The 23082-nt window shown below is 37.9% G+C and overlaps 1 protein-coding gene across 3 annotated transcripts in view; it reads right to left on the bottom strand.

Moving 5' to 3' along the window:
• The window catches only part of PRP40A (pre-mRNA-processing protein 40A), a 32128-nt gene extending 11662 nt beyond the window's left edge, over positions 1 to 20466 (bottom strand). The window contains exons 1-18 of one of the 3 annotated variants that reach the window (XM_077397201.1): positions 20369 to 20466; positions 19808 to 19871; positions 17177 to 17230; positions 16996 to 17064; positions 16494 to 16838; positions 16201 to 16389; positions 16009 to 16085; positions 15737 to 15806; positions 8002 to 8054; positions 7831 to 7888; positions 7333 to 7730; positions 6937 to 7009; positions 2335 to 2433; positions 2181 to 2249; positions 2018 to 2095; positions 1778 to 1864; positions 1662 to 1696; positions 1346 to 1451 (exon numbers count right to left, since the gene is read on the bottom strand). In XM_077397201.1, the coding sequence (XP_077253316.1) occupies positions 1346 to 1451; positions 1662 to 1696; positions 1778 to 1864; positions 2018 to 2095; positions 2181 to 2249; positions 2335 to 2433; positions 6937 to 7009; positions 7333 to 7730; positions 7831 to 7888; positions 8002 to 8054; positions 15737 to 15806; positions 16009 to 16085; positions 16201 to 16389; positions 16494 to 16838; positions 16996 to 17064; positions 17177 to 17209 (1839 nt within the window). In that variant the 5' untranslated portion in view covers positions 17210 to 17230; positions 19808 to 19871; positions 20369 to 20466. The remainder of the gene's footprint in view (positions 1 to 1345; positions 1452 to 1661; positions 1697 to 1777; positions 1865 to 2017; positions 2096 to 2180; positions 2250 to 2334; positions 2434 to 6936; positions 7010 to 7332; positions 7731 to 7830; positions 7889 to 8001; positions 8055 to 15736; positions 15807 to 16008; positions 16086 to 16200; positions 16390 to 16493; positions 16839 to 16995; positions 17065 to 17176; positions 17231 to 19807; positions 19872 to 20368) is intronic. The other 2 variants (XM_077397200.1, XM_077397202.1) reach the window with 2 other exon arrangements.
• Between the last annotated feature and the right edge of the window lie 2616 nt (positions 20467 to 23082).

Raw genomic sequence — 23082 nt, 5'->3', positions numbered from 1 at the left:
AACTTCGACCATTTTAAATGGTCTCTAAAAGAATGAGGATTAACACCATTTGATTACTAGCCTGCAAATAAATACTTAACGGCTTTTTTGTTTTAATCCATCAATTGTGACGAGATGTGGGAGAGTTCGTATAATCTGATCAGAGAAATTTTGATTGCTGCTTAATGACTTTTTATTTTAATCCATCAATTGTGAAGAGATGTGGGAGAGTTCGTATCATCTGATAAGAGAAATTTTGATTGCACCTAAGACCTGCCAACTTTAATGTATTGTGCAGATAGATGATCTGAGTGTTGATCTCAACAAACCATCTAGGACAGTACAAAAGTAACAATATCGGAGGATTAACACCATTTGAATACCGGACAGAAAACAAATAGTTTTAGGACAATGTCTTTTTGTTTTAATCACACAGTTGTGGAGAGCTGGTGGGAGAGTTCATATCATCTGATCAGAGAAATTTTGGTGGGAAGCAGTCCAAGATGGTGATGAGCGGATGGATATGGATGATATATTGTAGAACCATGAAATCGTCAACACATGGGGATTGCATCAAAAAATGGTGCACACGAATTGCAATAGGACATTCTTCTTTTTCATCAAATTATACATTTTAAGACCTCAATAAAGGACTCATTTAAGCTAATATCACAAATGATAAGGGATTCTTTCTTCTTTTTCTTCAAAATATGTGGTCTTTACAAATGTGAAAGAACTGCTTGCCACAAAGGATCTGTGGCAGCATTTTATTCTTCGGTCATCCTCTCAGAGCAACAGGAGGTTCCTCACTAGTTAAAAATGACAGCAACTAGGCCAATTCTTGAACGCACATGGATGAAAAAGGCAAATGTATAATGTACATCGAACTTCAAGGATACAATGCCCATGATTCTATGCACATCTTACCAGATTTGGCCGCAAAGGCCATACAATTGAGAATATTAAAAAATGAAAAATTCATTGGAATCTCAATTACTGCCGACTGCCGTCATGTTGGTACAAAACGCTTCAAAATGGGAAGATCTATGACATCATGACACAAATATGGTAAGGCCACGATTCCTAAAATCCAAAATATAAGGATACAGGCATTCATCAAAAACATCGATACGAAAATTTCTTGCTTTCAAAAATAATGAAAACACAACATTAACAAGTGACAAGTCATCCTTCCAACAAACAACCCAAAAAAATACCTCCATTTCACAAGTTATGCATTTCCGTATATAATTGATACAAAAAGATTTTAAGACACAAGAGAAATGCAGTCAACATTTATTAGTTAGGATGGGACAATAGGAAAAAATACATCTAACAATGTGAGCAATTAAACTAGATTAACAACCTTTTTCTGAAGCTCAACCAAATAACTTTCGAAAAGATCCTCACGGTCTCTTGGTCGCTCAACAGCAGTGAATCGTTCATCATCCTCGAAAATGGTTACAGCTTTGCTGAATAATAGTATAAAACATACAATGAGTACAACTAAATAACTACGATTACCTGCACTGGCAGGTGGAAGTTACTTCAAGGAACTAAGTTCAGCAAACTAAATAAGAAAAGAAAAGAAACGCTTTGGATTGAAACTTCAGATATAAATCAGAACCATAACCATAATAGGGTCCTAGTCATCATAATCTAGATAGGGAAAGAATACGAACCTCCATCGTGTAGACGACGTAAGCTCTTTAGACTCCTGTTAAAACATCAAGGAACGATTTAGGTTCTCTCTAAAGAAAATGGTAAATGAGCTTTCCCGAAACCCCACAAAACTTACTTCTAACATTTTAGTAAAGTCCTCTCGTGCTTTTTTCTGTTTAATGCGCCTCTCCTCAAGTTCCTGTTTTTTCCTTTGGGCCAAGTACTGAATGAAACACAATCAAATTGTAGATGTTTATTTGGATTAAGGAAATCACATGGGTGCAGCAGGTCACTATGGAATAAAACATAATACGACCCACTGAAATCTGAAATAAAAAACTACCCCACCATAATGCAAATCCTTATGTACGCTTACCTCATTAAATGCTTGCTTTCGCTCTCCCAGTGTTTTCAGAGCACCATATCTTTTGTCATTAATTATAACTCTCATAGCCTGTAATATTCCATTCCGTGTCAAAATTGAGGCATTTGGATACAATCCAGAAATACAGAGAATAATAGCAGAATAATCAACTTACCTGATCCCAAGTCCAATCAGATTCAACATTTGCAGATTCCAAGATAGCTTTAAATGCATTCTTTGCCTCCTGAAAAGAGGTGAAATGAGTGTTGTCAATAACCACCTTACAAGGCAAAAGATTAAAATGCAGATGCCAAAATAAGATCCACTACCTGTTTACTAGCATAGACCAAAGGTTCTTCATCAACTGCTCTCTCCTCCAATGAAGTAACAATAATCTTTCCAGTAACCGGCATGCCCCTTTTGGCTTCCTGAAATGGATATGAAATGTCAAATGGAAGTATTATCATTGACGGTAAAAACAAGTGGAATAGAAAGTCAGAAAGAAAAGCACTACCCTACAATGCATTGGTTGTGAATAATCACATTAAAGAATTACAACATAGGACTCCGAAGGGCAACCCAAATGCTCAAATCAAGAGCATTTGATCCCCAAAATTCTAGAAGCAATTTCAGTGCTCCTAGAGATCTTTAGTGGTTTCATAAAATTCAAATTCAAAAGAAAATGAAAATAAAATGAATATAGCCATCATTAGTCGGTATTAATGGAGAGAACTGAATAGAGAGGGTCATAGGGCCAAAGCAGTCCAAGCAGCATGGACAAAAGTAACTAGCAGAATTACTGTTCATTAAATGATTTAGATAAACCAACTCAGTAATAACCCTAAGAAGTTGCGAATTGCAGCACAGTTTTGCATGAACCCAATAGCAGTATAACAAGAACTTCATGTTTGTTGGCACATTTGATGGAACCCACTAGTGTTTAAAAAATGCAGATGCGGGTCAAAACGCGGCCAAAGCAAATCCTAGTTGACTCGGCACAACACAGCACGGCTTAGTACTCAGTTGATGTGGTCACAACTCGGGAGAGTCTAAGGGGTTTTAATTGACTTTGTAGGGCAAAATGGGGACAAAAAGCAGAATGGCCAAGGTAAAAGGGAGTCAACGCGGAGGAGTTCGCTATCACACGGGGACATTTTGAAACTATGGAACCCACATAACGACACTATGACCCAGTAAACCCTATACACATACTAGTACTGATGTGAAGTTAATGACAAATTAAGGGATATTAATGGCAATGCAAAACTATCATAGATAAATGTATTCACGGTTGATAAAAACCATCCACATTTCACCATAAATTGCAAAACTTACACCAACTATGCCAAAATTGCAGTTGATGACAAATGGAAGGAAAGAACATAACAGTGATCTCCTTATTAGACAAGAAATGAGACCAGCTTTGAAGCTACGACATTACGATGTATCCACATCTGACAAAGCTAGTGATATGAGTCTGGCTAAGACAAGATAAGCTATTTTTATTTCTTTTCTTAAACACTAAGGAGCATGGGGTTTAAAATTGGGGGAGGGCTATGATTTTGAGCCACATGATGCACGCATGTTAACCCTTGTGCCAACACATGACGACAAAGACAATTTGGACACATATCAACCCCCGGACTTAGCCTTTAGGGCTTGTCTATAGAAGATGTTTATTGCTCACTTATTTTTACCATAGTTACCGAAGTAGGAAGCAAAAGCGAGAAGCAAAAGGGAGAAGCGATACAGGAATGGAGCCAACTGTCTTATAAATAAAGTATTAGGGATTTGCTAGGGATCATCGCAGAAGGCATTTTGCGGATGGGCTGTTGCATTTGAGAGCACCCACACGGGCACTGATTGTCTTTTTCATTTAATGCATCTGAAGTGGCTGCTCTCACATGCAACAGCCCATCCGTGAAATGCCTTCTGCGATGGTCCCTAGCAAATCCCAAAGTATTATATGTTAAAGTTCTTTGAAAGTAGTGTTTCAAGTTTTACACACACAGCTTTGGCATTTACAATAAGAGAAAAGCACACTTGTGGGAAAAATTATCAGGTAAATAGGAAGCGTGATGGAAGTGAGCTTCTGCTAAATTTACGAATCAAAAAGAATTTTGATTTAGAAGTGGGAAAGCACACTTGTGGGAAAAATTATCAGGTAAATAGGAAGCGTTATGGAAGTGCGCTTCTGCTAAATTTACAAAGCAAAAAGAATTTTGCTTTAGAAGTGGGATTCCGACCCAACTACGGAGCTTCCGGTAATTATGAATTTTACAGGGGCTTGTCTTAATTAGTTTGTCTCATTCACGGTGCTACTTGAAGGAGACATGTACGAGACAAGCTCTTCGCTACAAGAAGCTCCTCGCCACAAGAAGGAATGAGGCATGTACAAGCCTTATTTAAGGAGAGTCATTCTTCTTCTTCTTCTTCTTCTTCTTCTCTCCATCTTCGCTCCTCTTCTAACTTGTTATTCTTTCTTCTCTCACCAACTTCATTCCTCTTCTCCACTAATCGTGTGTTGTATTTTTCCTCTTTTTCTTTCTTTCCATATTTTGCTTTCCTCTTCTTCTTTCTTCCTCTTCCTCTTCATTCTTCTTCTTCGAAATCCTCTAATGGACTCCCACCTTTTTTTCCCTTTCATTTGTATGTTTTTCCTTTATTTCTTCTTCTCTAAATATCAAGCTAAGTCCCCATTTCTAGATTTTGGGGGTTGTGGCCGACACACATTTTTACGTTTCCACATGTGAGACTCGTGTTTGTGTCCACAGGTCATATAGGGAGTGTCGTTTGGTAAAAAAAATTGCTTTTTTTAAAGGAAGTCTTTATTCTGATATAGTCGTGACAGCCCCCTCCAGTGTATTTATGACTACACTTTTACATTAGAGGAGGCGGTCCCAAGTAAGAAATGGGGTGAATATATCATTTCCCTTACCATTTATGTCACATGAGACATTCTAAGTTAGCTTTGTTTATGTTTTAGGCTTTTAGCTTGAATTTATTTCCATTTTTATGGACAATTTATTATCCTAGATGTCGGGGTTGTCCACATCACCTAGGACAAACACCACTAATTAAAAATATGGACTTAAGGTTTTTTAATAAGTATGAACTTACTATTTTTACTAAAAGCAGACTTACCATCTTTACTAAAACCAAACCTTAGCAAAAGACCATTACAGCCTCCATATAAGAGACCTGAAGGAGGAAACCCTAGACGATTTTGGACTTCGAGTTTCCCCCTTGTAGCCGCCAAGAGCATCAGCCCCTCCCCTCACGGTAATTCTCTTCCTCCATCTCCTCCTCCTTTCTTCACCCTTCCCTCTCCTTACTTCTTCTCTTCCTCCTTCCCTTTCCTTCTCCTCTCTCCCTTCTTTCTCCCTCTCCTTTCGCTCTTTTCCCACTTCTCACTCCTTCCATGTTGGTTGACCATCTGATTTGCACTGATGTGTAGCTGACAGCCTCCACACTAGCATTCCCATCTTTCACCTCTCCTTGTCGTCGACCAAATCATGCATCCTAGTGCAGCCGATGGCCTCCACCTTCCATAACCTGCACATCACGAACAGCAACGTGATGGTTACAGGTTTTTCTAGCCATATTCTCCTCTTTCCTCCCTCTTAAAGATTCCCCTCTCATCTACTGGTAGCCTGCCATTATAGCTGCTGGTCCAGACATTTCTTATTACTATCCACTCTTCTATCTATTGTCTTGCATCCATTTACAGCAGATCAAGCCGTCAGTTCCTTTTCACCTCCATTCCCCTTGCTTTTTTTTTTGTTCTCCCTTGCTAAAACTGAATTCATAGAAGTTATTAAATCATCTTACCCCCTTCATGCTGTTGCCATGCTGCCCTTGTTGTTCGTTTACCATTTCCATCACTTTCCCATCATCTTTGAATCATACCGGTGGCTGCTACGGTTAGTAGAGGGATCAGGGCAGATGCTATTTCTCTTCCACCGCTTGGCCTCTCCTTCTACATGGGACTTGAGGTGGAGGCAAGCTGATCGGGTGAGACCTGTCTTATTTTATTTCCATTGCATTCATTGACCGTATATTGATGTCATTACCCTTTTATCAGCCCTCCAATCACACTCATAAAAAAAAAAGCCCTCCAATCACCCCATACCCTTTTAGTGACTTTATCACATCCTAGTTTAGTGATTTTGGGTCCTAGCATTTATCATTTGCCTTATGTCATATACTGTAGACGGACACTGAAACTTTATTGCTTTTATCTATAGGATCTTCATTTCATACCAGATCAACTGCCGCATATTTTATTTGGAATGAAGTAATCTTGTCGATGAATTGATCTCTATGGCTAACATAGGTGTGAAAACCCTGGCTAACACTTCATCAATTTCTGAATGCTTAATCTGATTTGGTTTGGTAGTGCTAATCATAAATGAATGTCTATAGACACTTTACGCTCCTAAAAGTTTTCTAAAGAACCGTGAACCCTAGGTTCACATCACGCATGGTATGTGAACCCTAGGTTTGCACCAGACATGGTATGCAAGCCTACGAACCCTAGGTTTTCTTACCAATGGTATTCGGTTAGATTACCAAGTCAGTGAACTAGTTTCACCCGATTCTATGAGAAAGGGAGAATCACTACATCGGAATACCGTGAACCAGTAAGCAAGAATGGTCTTCAGGCACCCTTGATTTGGAAAAACTAAAATCCATGGTAGGCCTACTGTCTATTACAGCAGAAAATTCATTTAACTTCAAAACAAAAATGGGGTATAATTGGAACCATCCAAGATTCAAGTAGCAACCAAAAACAGCTTTTGGTGCTGAATTAGTGAACTAGCATAGCAATGCCCAAGTCGACGTCAAATAAAAATAAAATTAAAATGACTAACAAATATCAGTTACTCCAACTTGCATGATGCAGAATGAATTCCAATTAAGGTAAATACCTCCAAGTCCTGAGCAGAAGTTCCATCTCCCATATTTGCTACATCTGGTATAGATGTAATCTCAAAATTACTCCTGCAAATACAAAAAAAAAAAAAAAAAATGAGACAAATTAAACATAAGCATAAAAGAAATTCTTTTAAAAAAATTCTAAACACAGCAGCCATCAGTCCATGCATTCAAGTTTTGATTTCAGTTTCGGGCCCTACCAAAACCGATTTTTTTTAAAAAAAAATCTGTCATTTCAGCTGAAATTTTAAAAAATTCAGCTTAAATGACCCAATTACGTCCGAAATTTGTGCTGAAATCCAAAATTTTGAAATTTCGGTAACAACCGAAATCCAAAATTTCGGATTTTGGTCGAAATTTAAAACCATGGATCTTCATCGTGTGCATACTTTGTTGTAGAAGTTGCGGTGTCCATTGCAACAGCAGGAACACCAGCAACTGCTGGAACAGCGGCAGGTAACGGAGTGACGGGTGTCACGGAGGAGTTAAAGGTTGGCAATCCAATGGCATTTGTCGTTCCCAAGGGCAAACCAGAAGGCACGACAGGTAAAGATGGTGATCCAGAAGCCACCACAGGGGTTGGATTAACGGCAGGTGTCACTAATACAGGGCTTGAAGCTACACCAGATGTTGTCAAACTAGCAGATGAGTTCGAGCCACTACCAATAGCATCGGTAGATGGCAATTCTACTGGACTGACTGTGGCAGCAGCTGCGCCAACAGAACTTGCAGGATTTTCTGTGTGTGCCGGCTGAGTAGCGGCTTTATCTGCTTGTTCGCGAGCAAGCTGAGAAGCAAGTATGAGCAAGATTAGCAAAATATTTTAAATAACTCAAAAGTAAATCAAGATTAAATGAGTAATATGGAGCAACAAATTGATTACAAACCTTGAGTTCTTCAGGGATTACCCATTTAGATTGCTTGGTGACCTTGTTGTAATAATACCTGGAAATAAAACAATGTTTAAACTCATAAAACTGTCTTTGAGCCCAAAAGACTGCTGATAAATTCCATGCTCAGAAATAAAGAACTTGACAAAGAGTGACTGTATAACCCACTTTCTTCCCTCAGGAGTGGTAAATTCCTTCCAGACAGTCGATGCATCGGCTCTCTGCGACAAATGAAAGAAACTAATAAGCTGGGGAGTGAAAACAAAAGACAATGGCCTACTTCAAGAAAGCTTCATTCCAAAACACAATGGCCATCAGGGTTAACATATATGCACCAGGCAAACAAAAGACAATGACCAATTTCAAGAGAGCTTCATTACAAAACAAAATGACCATCAGTGAACATATATGCAAGGGCTGATACAGGTAAAAATAATTATAAAACTGCAAAAAAGCATTTAGCACAGTTTCGCTGAAAACCAAGTCCATGGTACTCTTTTCTCTTCCTTAGTTTGATAAAGAAAATGACTCAAAGAAAGTGTATATAGAATGCACAAAAATAAGAATAGAAAAACCTCCCTTCATTAATTCAGAAAAGGCCTATGGAGTGTACAGAAAGTTCTGAATCAATAAAATTGATAGCATAATTCGTAGCAGTTACAGCCTCAAAGCTTTAGAATTTCTTCTTCTTTTTTAATGGCAAGAAAGCTTTAGAAGATAATTTATAAAATCTAAACCACAATTTCATCAAAAGAGATTTAATCAATAATATATTGCTCGGTGTCAGCAAGAGTTAAGACGGTCCTGTATTGCAATAGTCCACAGCAGATCATTAATTCAGTGACATAATCCGCAATCATTAATAGAATAACAAAATGAGAGCATCTTACTGAAGTACAGCTTCAAAAACAATGTTTATTTGTGCTATTTCAGTTTTAACATCCCATAAACACACACAACTCAAGGTTTCAGATATACACGTTTACATAAATTAACAAAGAACCTTTATAGCCCCAATAATGATGTGAGAACAATGTATCACCCGCATCACTAATGTGTTACTATATGTAACTACACAGACACAGACACAGACACAGACACAGACACGCACAGGCACATGCACAGGCAATCCTTAACTAATGCCATTTGTTTTCAATCATTAAAGTTCCACATTTTCCACACCAAACAATTTGCATAAGACAATACTTATGCTTTTTTTGTGGACAAATGTGCATCAATTCGAATATTTCAACCCTTACTACTTTGAAGGCAGTAGGAGAGGATTATTTTCTGACATCATAAATTCATGCAGAGTAATTACTACCGTTTTGTATCTCTCATAATCATATTGCAAACAAGGATCCTATCAGAAAAAGAACCACCCAAACCTTGTTGTTTGCCTTGTATGAAAAATAAGGCCCTGTAGTATGAATCCGCCTACAATGTCAAGACTAGGACCTCGTTGACAGCGTTAACAGCATAAGAACTTCAGGGATATTAGAGAAGCTAGATCACATACGTACGAGACTAGAGAGAATAACCAAGGGCAAACACAGCATATAAATGACTCATTTGAAAACATATAAGTAAAAGGAAAAGATATAAATGTTACAAACAGGAATAGCCCGTCTGGACCACCTTATGTTCAGTGGCCAGTTGCTCACCCCAGCATACAGCCGCCTTCAGCTAGAGGGCTCACAATCTATTTGTAAATTGTTTTGCTGAATTGTTGTGCAGATTCCTTGACCTTAGAATACTACGATTGTTATTCAGACAATTCATGTCAATATTTAAAATCATTTTACATGCAGACAAAATGAAGTGTTTATAATAAAAACTGGATAATCAACACACCGAGTGCAGCACCTACAACAACGGGTCTAATCTAGTGAGGTTCCCAAGTTGGTGACAGTTACGGTAAAGCACACGTAACCATTTCTTCCAGGCTCTTGATTCTTCAGACCATCTCTTGAGGTCATGGGGTTGTGATCCCGGTTGTCGGTTTGGTTAAAGAAAAAGGAAAAGAGACTTACAAGTGATCTTAATGGTTCCATCAATAAAAAGCCTGCCTATCTATTTGTGAATTGTGCACTTCATTCTGTGGGATTACATTATTTAGAACACACAGATTTTTATTCTGACTGTGATACACCACGATACGAAAGTATAGAAACATGCAGCCAATTTTTTCATTTCTTTTTTTAATGGTGATCGCGAAAAAATAAATATTTTTTTCTTTTCAGAGGAGGATTCAGAAAACCAAATGAAAAATGACTTAGTATATCCTCACATTAATACATTCTAACTTCTAAGCCCAGGAAAAATCCTTAGAACAGGCACTAACCAGAACCCAAAGTACTTACCAACAGCTACTCAAATTCTATAATCAAACATACCATGAAAAGATGAGAAATTATATGGTGTAAGGCCTTACAACAATATGGCCTTTGTACGGTGGAAGTACCATCCTTGACATTTGATCCAACAGCAGCTCCTCAAAAAGTGAGCTGATGTTGGATCAAATATCAAGGGCAGTACCCCTACCGTATTGTTGTAAGGCCCTTACACCATATAAAATCTCTCTGAAAAGATAGCATGAATCTAGTAAGAACCTAGTGTACTCCAACATAACAATGTACGTAATATACTCTACTCAAATAAAAACATCCAAAACTGTACTTGCAGAACAAGACATACAAAATTAAAAGCAATATAGCAGTCATACAACAGTCTCCAGAACCTGCATGTCAGTAGAAAATTGCAAAATATAAAAATCAATCTGAATATCAGCACGAACTCATTCAAAAATAATTCCTGATTAATATTAATTTGTATCTCTATTATCAGCCAGGAAATCATAAATATAAAGGAAATGGATGTTACACTTTATAATTCGCGGTAATTTTTTGTTAGATCTGGTTCTGTTGCTTTCTGCTACTGCTGGGACAGCTCATTCCTACTAGCTTCTTATTCTTCATGCCTTTTTTCAGGGATAGAATTTGTTGTTGCCCCTCCAAAAAATCAAATCTTGGCAACATGCTGATGTCAGGTGGCCCTCAGAATTGCAAGGGGAAAAAAAGAGAAGGTAGGTTATTTTACTTCATACAGAATGGAGATATTTAACCTTTGGGGGTCTAAGGGTTTCTAAATGTTCGTGATGACAATACGTGTACAGCCACTTTGCAAAGAATTGGAGATTTTATCCAATTTAGCAACTTTCCTAAGGGGGGTCTAGTTGTGTTGGACTTCAGGGAACTCCGGCGGACTTGAAGGGTTAACACCTTACTCCCACCAGAGAAGAATGGGTAGAACTTCAAAGTTCTACTCGGGCAGCTCCTTCCCCTCATGAAAATGACCAAAATATCCTTATCATATTTTTTGAAAAATGAGAAAATAGAAAAATTAGAAAAAGAAAAAAAAAAAACTAAAATTGCCACGTCATAGAAAATGACCAGAACACATCCAACGGAAAAAAGAAAAAAAAAAAAAGAAAATTACAAATAAATGAAAAAACATCATAAAAATAAAACTCCTAAAGTGTCTTTACATCATGGAAAATGAACTGAATAACCCTATGTCATAGAAAATGATCAAAATACTCGTATCTCAAGGGAAATTGAGATAAAATAAGAACGAGAAGAATGGGTAGAACTTCAAAGTTCTACTCAGGCAGCTCCTTCCCATCATGAAAATGACCAAAATATCCTTATCATATAGAAAAATTAGAAAATAGAAAAATTAGAAAAAGAAAAAAAAAAGCTAAAATAGCCGGGTCATAGAAAATGGTCAAAACACTTATCCCACGGAAAAAAGAGAAAAAATAGAAGAAAATTACAAATAAATGAAAAACATCATACAAAATAAAATTCCTAAAGTGTCCCTACATCATGGAAAATGAACTGAATAACCCTGTGTCATAGAAAATGATCAAAATACTCATATCTCAAGGGAAATTGAGATAAAATAAGAAAATATACAACTCAACTCAATTCAACTAAGCCTTTGTCCCAAACTAGTTGGGGGCGGCTAATGAATCCTTTAGACAATTTTCATGAAGAAGGTGAAAGGATCTACCCAGCTCAAATTGACTAAGTCTAATCATGGCACTAGTTGGGTTCGTCTACATGGATCATTTTCTTCAATTCTATCATATCCAAGGTCATGTTCTCTGTTATATTCCTAGCCCTCAAGTCGTTCCTCACTGTTTCTACCCAAGTTGTTTTCGGTCTGCCTTACCTCTTTTTACTCCATCAACTTGGCACGAGTCCCTTCTTCTCACTGGAGCATCCAAAGGCCTACGTTGTATATGCCCAAACCATCTTAAGCGGTGCTCTCTCATCTTCTCCTCAATTGGGGCCACGCCACCTTTTTACGGATGTCTTCATTTTTAATTTGATCTAACCTTTTGTGGCCGCACATCCATCTAAGCATTCGTATCTCCGCTACACTCATATTATGCACATGCTGCTTCTTGGTGGCCCAACATTCTGAGCCGTACAGCATGGCTAGCCTCATAGCTGTCTTATAAAACTTTCCCTTCAACTTCGTAGGTATTTTACGGTCGCACAGAACTCCGGAAGCATGTTTCCACTTCAACCAACCTGCTCTTATTCTGTGGTTAACATCCTCTTCAATCTCTCCTTCCTTATGTATGATTGAACCAAAATAAGAAAATATAGAAGGAAAAAAATTAAAAAGGAAAAAATCCCAAAATAGCCCTAGCATGGAAAATGACCAAATGTGCTCATCTCGTGGAAAATGAACAAAATACCCTTCCATTGTACTTTCTTATCTCATGGGAAATGAGAAAAAATAATAAATTACAAAAACAATTCCTAAAATGCAATTATTTCATGGAAAATATCCAAAATACCCTTATCTAAGAAAGTACAATGGAGCCCACCAATATGCAGTATCTCAACCTTTCAATTATTGGTCCCAGCCACAGGTAGGCCCACAATATTTGATTATTTGGACCCACATGTGAGGCCCACAAACTTCCCGGGATAATGATAAAAATTAGAATGTAAAAATTTTTAGGACTTTAAACTCTCCCATTTCTTCACAACTAATACAGAACTTCAACAACCCGGTCACTCTTAAGTTCCCTTGAAGAGTCAGAGAAATTCATCAAATTGACCTACGCTCTGTTGGACTTCCCCAGAGTGACCCATGGTCCGCAAAGTCCAACTGGGATTCAAAATTCCCGTGCGACTAAGCCCCCTAAGGAGAAAAAATGATACATTGGCGTCTAATATGAGTAGGGAACATGGGAAAAGGAGGGAGTTTATAGCAGGAAACAGCCCGTTCTAAAAGGGCGGCCCAGTGCACGAGGCTCCCGCCATTGCAGGGTCTGGGGAGGGCTAGAGAAATTCATGTACATCTAGCCCTCCCTAGGAAACAGCCCGTTCTATGGAATTTAATAGTTTCTAAACTAGAGAAATTCAAGTATATGACCATTCAAAAAAAATCAAGGATATGTAGACTGTGTGCACAGCAGTCCCTATTTAGTCAAGTTTGGAAGTAGTAGTTTACTGTGTTCCAGGATCTATGTTTTTGGAGACTGATATATGGTAGCAAAGGATTTTTATTTGTAATAGGAGTCAAATTGACCTTAAAAAAAGAGTCTCGAACTTTAGGATTATATATCAGGCATTTACAAGAATTTGTGCATGTTATTGTTTACTGAAGATTACAGATTCAATAAAATTTATAAGGTGGTCTCCCCTTTCTGAAGATTACAGATTTGGTTTGCTACCTTTATCTTTGTCCCTTTTTCAATTGACTATTGGAAGACTTAAATATGATTTAAGTAGTTGGATAAAGTGTCCAAAAGCTCCTTGCTGGAATCTTTTTTCCAGGGAAGCTGTGTTTGGTGCCGATGTAAACATGCCGTTTTCTCGGCCATTGCCTCTTATGTTTCACAGACGAATTATCTGGTGTTCTTTTGTTTCATCGGTCGTCAACTCTTAGTTGAGGCTAACCCTAAAGCTGAGCCTTTGATCTTCTCTTTGTTTTGGTTTTATTTTATTTTTTTAATGGTCTGATCTTCTTTTTGTATTTTTTTCCATGGTTTTTTGTTTTTTTCCCAAATTTATTAGTAATGCACACACAAAACCAAACCAGAGTTAGATGCCATTGCAATAAGGTACTTCAAAATTCGGCAATAAAAGCCCAAACATCGTAATAATAGAGATGCATCCAAGTTCCATTTCTTCCAACCAGGGGATGAAATATAGTAAACAATATGATACTGGACTCAGAAACCAAAAAAAACCAGCATAGATGTGAAATAAGTTTTAACTAAAAATCACCTTAGCATTTCCTAGCAAAGAACCACCTATAAATCATATCAAGAATCACAGAATGTAAGAATGAAAGTGACCATGATATGCTTAGAATAGCAATTGATTGATAAATTAAAGACTGTCTGTGTGGCCTTGTTCATGAAAATGAAATCATCAGAGATTATTAAAACAGAACATTTCTAAACAGTTACAAATAAATCAGTACCAGAATTCACAAACATTCAAATAATACAGTAGGTAATTAGGTATGGCAATTTCAATACACCCATAGCATTTCATACCTCTCAAGAGAGTAGCACATCGTGTACCTGTGAACACCTTTTAAAGGCTATAAAAATCAAGCAAATCATATCTGGTGAACTTAATCATGAACCACAGTGCCATAAATGGGTCAAGGAAAACCCATTGTTAAACTTTCAAGAACTTAAACTAAATAAATATATCAAGCAGACAGGTTTGGAACTGAGAAGTTACAATTAAAATGGCCCCGGTTTAACAGAAACATCATAAGCATGACAAATAAATGATAATACTTCTTGAGAAATACATGACGGTCGGTTACTGAGACTTTTAACCAAACAAGAAGATATCCAACCATGCCATTTCACAAAAAAAAAAGTAGATATCCAACCATAACATCAGTAGGCATTTGTAGGATGGGAACTGGTATTGACACCTATATGGCATTTCCACCATGTCGGTTTGTCTTATATGATTTGCCTCTAGTTTGTGACATATAGGACAAACCGACTTGGGCGCTGTGCCTAACTTTAAGGGAATCAATACCAGACCCCCCCCCTGTAGGATATTCAGCGTGAATGGAAATCTTAGTAACGGTCGTACCTGTATTTCATGACATTAATTGGACTTGTGATATGTTGCCAATTCTACATACTGCATACCAAGATCTTAAGAAAAATAGATATGATCAAAACAAATTCCAGGAACAAGGAATTTGCCTCTGCGGGAACATGCATAACAGAGGGATGTGTGGCAGCAAAGCTATTCAGATTACCTGAAAGCATCTTATCACTTGGTGTTGATAAGAGCATTTCAGTAAGTAAGAAGAATCAAACATCAAACTACACTTGAGAACTGTAAAATATGACTACCAAAGCTAGGGGGGAAGGGTAAAAAAAAAAGACAAGCACCAGAAGCTTATGCAAAGCTCTAGAATTACGAGAGAAACATAGCAGCTTTTATTAGGGGGTCATGATAAATTGTACCCAACCAATGTCATGGGAAACACACCCCTTCATGATAAAATAAAAGGTAAATAGCAATAATTGCCTGCCTTGAGAAAAGTGAAACCCCGCCTTCATTAGCATATAGAGCAGTTGTATTTTTCTCCTGACGTGCCAAAAGACATCTACAAACCAGTGGACGAACATGCAAAGAAACAGAGAATCCGCATAAAACAATTTTGGTCAAACTAAATCGATATACAATTGTCAACAACCACAGAAGGGAATGCAGTTTTTACAAATTCCAAAGCCATTCACTTGTATAATAGATAAGTCATGGGAGATGGAGTTGCCAGATTATATAAAAAGCAACAACCTAATAATAATGATAATAATAATAATATAACTCACCTCAAGAGGCGTCATCAACTCTAAGGGCTTCTCCCAACTAGATTGCCTTGTCTTCTTATTGTAATAATACCTAAAGACATTGTGAGCACAAAAAAACAGTGAGAAAATTTAAAATTAAAACTTTGGGTTGGAAGTGACAACAATAAACAACACCTGCAACAAACTATGCATAAATGATGAAGGCTAAAAGTGAAAACATCAGACCCAACAATTTAACCAACTCATATGGAGGCAAAACTCAGTGCACAATGAAATTTAGAACAACCATATACCTTCTCCCATCAGCAGAAGTATGTTCTTGCCAATCTGATGATGACTGTTGAGTGGGGTTAGGTTGTGAATTTGCTGCCTGGAATTCCCATAAAAAACACGCACGCCACAGGCAATAAAAGAGTAAGAACATTTAAAATCAGTAAAATTACTATCATGCCACAAAAGGTGAAGGAAAATATAAAGATTCTCACAGGAACAGTGGTTGAAGATTGTTGGCTGGTTTGAAGCACAGGTGTCGGAAGGGGAGCGCTCTGGCTTCCAGATGGCAACCAATGTTGCGTTCCCGTAGGTATAACAGGTGCGTGCATTTGCGATATGGATTGATATTGAGATGAGGCATTAATGCTGTTTTGTGGCTGCCCATAAGGAGATGTTGCAAACTGCAATGATGTAATTATATGAAGTTAAAGAATAAAAACGGCAAGCCTAGTCAGAGTCTCAGACAAATGACATTAACCATGAAAACAGTAATACAAAATCTTACAGTATATGATGATGAAAGAGGCATTCCTAGGCCACCTAAACCAGGTAGATGATTGTTCAAAGCCTGAGAGTGAGTACTTTGCTGAGGCTGTAGCGACCCAGATGTGATAGGCCGGTTTGGTTGAGAGTAAGGCATTGGAATAGTCTGTGATGAGGGTTGAACTTGACCTGGTTGGCCAGGTCTGGGTGGAAACTGCGGCATAGGTTGAGAAAATTGGGGTTGTTGTGATTGAGGGGAAGGCATTCCAACAGTCTGCACAGAGATAGTTTGTCCAACAGGGCGGAACTGTTGGGACGCTGCTGGGATGAATTGTTGTGCTGTTTGAGCTGGACCCACGGGTCTGAACTGCAATACATATTTAATATCCAAAACACAGCAAGTGTTAAGAAATGTTCGAAGGTTCGGTCCACGTGAACCACTAATTGTAACAAAAAAAAAGAAGCAAAATTTCAAATGAAATGGCCATTGAGTAGGTCAAACTTTATAAAGTAGGAATATTTACTTGCATAGACATAGGTGGACCAAAATTTTGAGGATGACCTGCAGATCCCATTGGCGGAGGCCTAAGGGGCTTTAAAAAATAACAAAAAAGAGCAATCCATCGGCTAAGTCATAGATGTCAAACCAAGACTAAGAGTTGAACGTAATAGATGAAAGACAAACAATTAAAATATTTATGCTACCTGTGCCCCAGACGATTGTGGGTTACCAGACATTTCCCCCAAAGAGCCAATCTGCTAACACGAGACAAAATTGCACAACAAAGTTTCAGATGCATGTTATCAGCCTTCAGACATGTGCACCAGTAGAAATATAAAGGTTTGCCACAACATTTTTTTACATGGGACAAAATCGCACAACAAAGTTTCAGATGCATGTTATCAGCCTTCAGACATGTGCACCAGTAGAAATATAAAGGTTTGCTGCAACAAATTTTTTTTTTTTTTTATTGTAAAAGGTTTGCCACAACTATTACAAGAAAGAAAGGAGCAATAAAAAGTGCCAGCATACAGTTACCAACGACAACAACAACAGAAATTTGACTGGCACCAACAACAACAAATAAACAATACAATCCATGGCATAAAGGGTTGCGAAGGTTAATTGGCAGGAAAGAACTCTAGAGTACACTTACCCCTACGCCTTTTTGTTTCATTTGAAAGGAAATGAATTCCTTCAAACAAAAGCTTTAAAGTAAACTAGCAATTAAATTATTTCAGAAATTCATAAGAGGGCTAATAGGTAGGAATAGGTAGGATTGCTTCTCTTGAAGTCTTCTTCCCTAATATGACGTCTAATGGAACGGGTGCTCGCATGAGCTTTGCCGTGCCGCAAAGAGCTATGCAAGTAAGAACGGTTAAAAGTTTGGAGGAAGCATGGAGGTTTTCGGTGACATGGAACAGAGGAAGACTTCAATACTTAGGCCACGTTTGGCTGCCATGAATTTTTTTTGTTTCATGATAAATCGGGGGTTTCCAAGTGGAGATGAGAGTAAAGTGGCTAAAAATCAGGAAAATATTGTCTTCGGTGATGAGACGTGACAAAAAATCAGGAAACAGTCGAGCGGATTTTGAGTAGAGTTTTTTGTTTCCTGATTTTTTGTCGCCGGAGACCCTAGTTTCCTGTTTTTCGTTTCCTGATTTTTAGCCACTTCACCCTTGTCTCCACTTGGAAACCCCGAATTATCATTAAAAAAACTCATGGTAGCCAAATGTGCCCTTAAGGAATTGGAAAATCTCTAGGGTCTAAGTGAAGAGCTATTGTTCTCTCCTCAAAGAGACCCTGGAAAAGGCCATATTACAAGAAGGATACAATCGTATAATCTTGCAAGAAGAATTGAAGTTGAAATAGAGATCCAGATCCGGGAGGTTTAAAGGGGGAACAACAACATGGTGTATTTTCATGGCACTCTGAGCTCAAGGAAGCACAGCAATATAATCTTGGCCTTGAGTGTCAATGATACAAGGATTGAGGAAAAGGCTTCTGTAGCGAATGAAGCGGTCACTTTCATTGAAAAGATTTATTTCTCTGAAAATAGGTGCATGCCATTCCCTGAAAAGGCACAAATAGCAAAATTGGATGCGGTATCCAAGGATCGGCTAGATATACCGTGGAGGGAATTAAAGGCGCCATCTTTTCCTTGACAAGGGGCAGAGCACTCTGACCGGACGGTTTTGCCTAGCTTTCTTTCAATTTGGTTGGAAATCAATGAAACTTGACATCAAGGCAGTCTTCGAAGAATTCTTTTTAAGCGAGGCTTTATATTGATCCACAAGGTCTACTTTCATTGCCCTAATTCCAGAAAAGGTGCTGATCGACTGGTTGATTTCTGACCTATAAGTTTGGTTGGCAACATTTACAAGATTTTGGCCAAAGTCCTGGCTAACCGACTTTGGAGGGCGTTTGCTAGGTGGAATGGAACTGCATCAATTCCATCATGAGTCGGATGGGTTTTCGTAGGAAGCAGACGTCCTGGATTCTAAAATGCAAGTCATCGACATGGGTCTCTATCCTGATCGATGGGTCCCCCTACAGTTATACGAACAGAAGAGAGTTTCACTCTCTTCTGCCTCTTATTGTTAATGGTGTGCCTTGCTGCAGTGTATGCAGGTAGAGAACAGCCAACTTACATGTCTTCTATTGTCCATCTATTATCCATGGTTTCATGCGTTCTATTGTCCATCTAACAACATGTGGATACATTCAAAAGCTCCAAATATACAAATGCCAGGAGATACACTCCTTAATCCTTATAGATTATCAAATTAAGTCCCCTTTAGATGCGAACGAATCTTTTATAAAGTTGTCTAAAAAATACAAAATATCAGTCTCTCTCATGCAGAGGTGGAAAGTGGACTAATCTTTAGTAGGAATGATTGCTTTTCCAGCAATAAACAGTAATCAAGTGAATGAGCTTTAGTTGCAACCAATTATGTGACAGATTAATTTGATTCAACTGGAAGCATTATGGTAAAGGAGGAATAAACTTAGAGACATTGGAAATATGATTTTTGTGTCACATAGCAACCCACTAATCTCCATTACATGATTATGTGCTAACTAATTCCACGGTTCTCTATCGTTGACACGGATTTTGGGATGAATAAACTCAGAGAAATTGGAAATGTATGGTTTTTTGTGTGACTAATCACCATTACATGTTTATGTGATGAACAAACTCAGAAATATGAATATGATGACTACTGATCATAGCACAAAGAAATAAAAAAACAAAAAAAAAAAATAACACCTATGACAATGAATTTGATGACTAGTATTAAAAAAATTGAGAAGTAGGGACAAAGCGAAAAAACCTGGAAGTTTCAAATCTCTGATCTTGAAATAATCTAAACCTTGTAAATAGAGACCAAACGCCAACTGCAAATACAAAAACAAAAAGCAAATTAATCCTATGTAAACACACCATTCATATACAAAGCAATTTAATGATCAAAAACATGTGAGAAAAGTAAAAGAAAATGAAGAAAAACCAAATGCTCCAATCTTTTGCTGGTTTAGGGTTTTGCAGATAATAACAGCAGGAAGGAAAGATCATTGAGCAGGGAGGATGCCATTTTTTACTAGGGTTTTGTTATGTGCCTAGATGGGTGGTTTTTTCGCTTTTGGAGTTTGATTTCTTAGTTGTTTTGTTAGGTATGGGTCGGATTCTTAGAGATAAGGGTTAGGGTTTCTAGATTAGCTAGGGTAGAGAGGATGATCTTCAATCTGAGAAGATCAAACACAGGAAACATACCCTTTTGCCGCTTGTTAGCAGCGGAAAAAAGGATTTGGGAAAGATCTAGGGTTTTGCTAGAGAAATAGAACCAGATCAATTAAAGAAAAACGATAGAGAATTAGAGAGGAAAGGAGAATACCTGAGAAACCTTCAAAGACCTTCGTAGCCTACGAAAATCTATGCAGAGAGAAAGAGAGAGAGACAGAGAGAGAGAGACTAGGGTTTGGAAATAGGTTCAGAAAATAACAGAGGTATTTTTATGAGTATTTATATGGTGTAAGCCCGTATGGTCCAGTATTGTCAAAACGTACTGTACGGCTTACACCACAGGATGATCCAAACCGTCCAATTGATGGGCCACAACGTAAAAGTCAGGTCCATATAATGATCCTAGCCCTCTGATCTATAGAGGAACTGTATAGTATGGAAACCTCTATAGATCCGAGAATTAGAATCATCCTATGGACATGATTTTTTGGGCTCACCCTATCTACGTCCAGATCCATCAAATGGACGGTTTAGATCATCCTATGGTGTAAGCAGTGCAGTACTCTCTTCTTTTTTTTGAAAAATACTGGATTACATGGGCTTATACATAAAAACTCAAATTTTATATAGAAAATAAGGGCAGTTCGAGTGGATGATTTTCATGGCCGTGGGTCCTATTTATTGGACGATCGTACCAAAATCTCCTAGGTCCCATTACTACATTGCTTTCCACCATTACCTTATTATATTATCTGAGCCGTAAATTTTACTAACCGCAATTCAAAGGTCATGATCATCCGATGGGAAAGATATTTAAAGCATGGTCCATCCAAACTGTGTGCCCATAAATGAATGGTTTTTTTATCATCGAACGGCCCTCACTCGGCAGTAGGTTTTTATTCCAAAATAACACTTCGTTCTGAAAAATTAAATAAAATAGTGTGCATTTCTATACACAGGGTTTTGTTAACGAGTGCCCTCGTTAAGGTGCTTTGGAAAATAAATGGAATGAGAAGTGGGCCCGTGTAAATGATCGAGACCTTGCAAACAACAACGCTGCTTCCCCATATGGAGTTCGGGACCCAAAGGCAATCGTTGAGGAACTGTATCTTCTTCGTGTTAGTTGACCTATGCCGCACCATTACTGCTGGGGTGGGGTCGGCCTCTGAACCGGACATGGGACGAGTTTCGGCCTCATACAGCTTAGGCCGAAGACTGGGGGAAGTTTCGGAGAGATGGGGAGACCCAGCAGCTGCCGGTCGGGACGGACAGAAAACAGGAGAAAATCCCAAAAACATTTGTAGAAGTCTCAAACAACGTGAAAAATGTTTACAAAATTTCTTTCCCAAAGCACCTTAACGAGTGCCCTTAGGGCACTAGTTAACAAAACCCATCTACAATCTAGTTTTTAAATTCGAAAATTACTTTAAAAAAAGGACCCTTTTACTCTCCACATAAGACACTTATTGCCCCACTTCTACGTCGTTTATGCCATCGCATCAGTTGATCTAAAGGGCAGCCATAAGACCAGTAGAATGCTATTACACCTTGATTGGATGATCCTAAGCCCTTGATCTGTCGAGGCTGGTTTTGGGTTTGACCACATATACCATTTTTTTATTGATATTGTGCATTCCTATCTTCAATCTAGGTTTTAGCTCATAAAATCCAAATTATAGATCATTGGAGTCAGGTTTTACCATCGTGAAAAACATGAAATCTAGGATTTAGCCTATGAAATTCAGGTTTTTAATTATCCAATCCAGGTACGATCCCATCTCAGATAAACAACCCATATGCTTAAGATAAAGGATAATACAAAAATTAACATATTGTCTGGGTTGTTCCAAGCTTTTACAATATGTTAATTTGTTTTTATAATCCTTTATCCTAAGCATATGGGATGTCTATTTGAGATGGGATCAAGACCATGCGGGTTGCTTCATGATGTTTACGAGATGAATAGTTACCATCTTATATACATTCCTCCTTGTAATTAGAACCAAAATTTGTCGCTTACCATTGATTGTAAAAGTGTTTTTTTTTTATTTTGTTATTATTATTTTATTTATTTTTGCTTAGCAAAATGATATTCTACAATGGCACATTTTCGTGATAGTTGAACATTAATCAGTGGAAAACCGTATTCTTAAAACATCTTATCCAGGATAACATATTCTACGAATAAATATGAATGATATTTTAGGATAGATCTTATTGTGAAAATTCGAACAAAAAACCACTGATAGTTTATATCTCATAATACATCTTGTCTAATGCAGCAGATCATATATTCAAGCATATGCTACATAGACTTCAACTCGTGGAGTACGCTATTTGGGAGTGTTTAGATTGCCAAAATCAATAATCAATAGCGGCATCCTATTATGATTCCATTGTAAATGGAATGAAAAGAAATTTGAATAAAAAACCAATTCCAACTAGGGGAATAAAAATTTAATTCTGACCAATGGGGGGAATAAGAAAACCACATATCGGGCGGGAAATAGATTCTGACAATTTTCACCTATTTCTTCTCGTGCTTTCGATTATGCCCGTATCATGTTCATTTATTTGAACCAGTGGCGGAAATATGAGAGACAAAATATGATGCCGATACCAATGTAAAAGATGGACTTACGTTGGGAAACTTAAGTCTGCTCTAGCATCCACTAAATCAAGCCTTATAAATATCAAGGACCATTTTTAAAAATGACTAGAAGAACCCGATCTCTTCGCAACCCCTGTTATTCAATGGCTTGTGATAGCTTGTGTGCTTGGTGTGTACACGTGCACATGCGTCTGAGAGGGAGAGGAGGGTGGCGGAGGTGGAGGGAAGCTGGTGATGAGAAGGGCATGAATTTC

The sequence above is a fragment of the Tasmannia lanceolata genome, unplaced genomic scaffold, assembly GCF_043159265.1.
Source record: "Tasmannia lanceolata isolate RefF3 unplaced genomic scaffold, GAP_Taslan_0.1 ptg000015l, whole genome shotgun sequence".
Classification (NCBI taxonomy): domain Eukaryota; kingdom Viridiplantae; phylum Streptophyta; class Magnoliopsida; order Canellales; family Winteraceae; genus Tasmannia; species Tasmannia lanceolata.
This window is presented reverse-complemented; position numbering and strand designations above follow the sequence as displayed.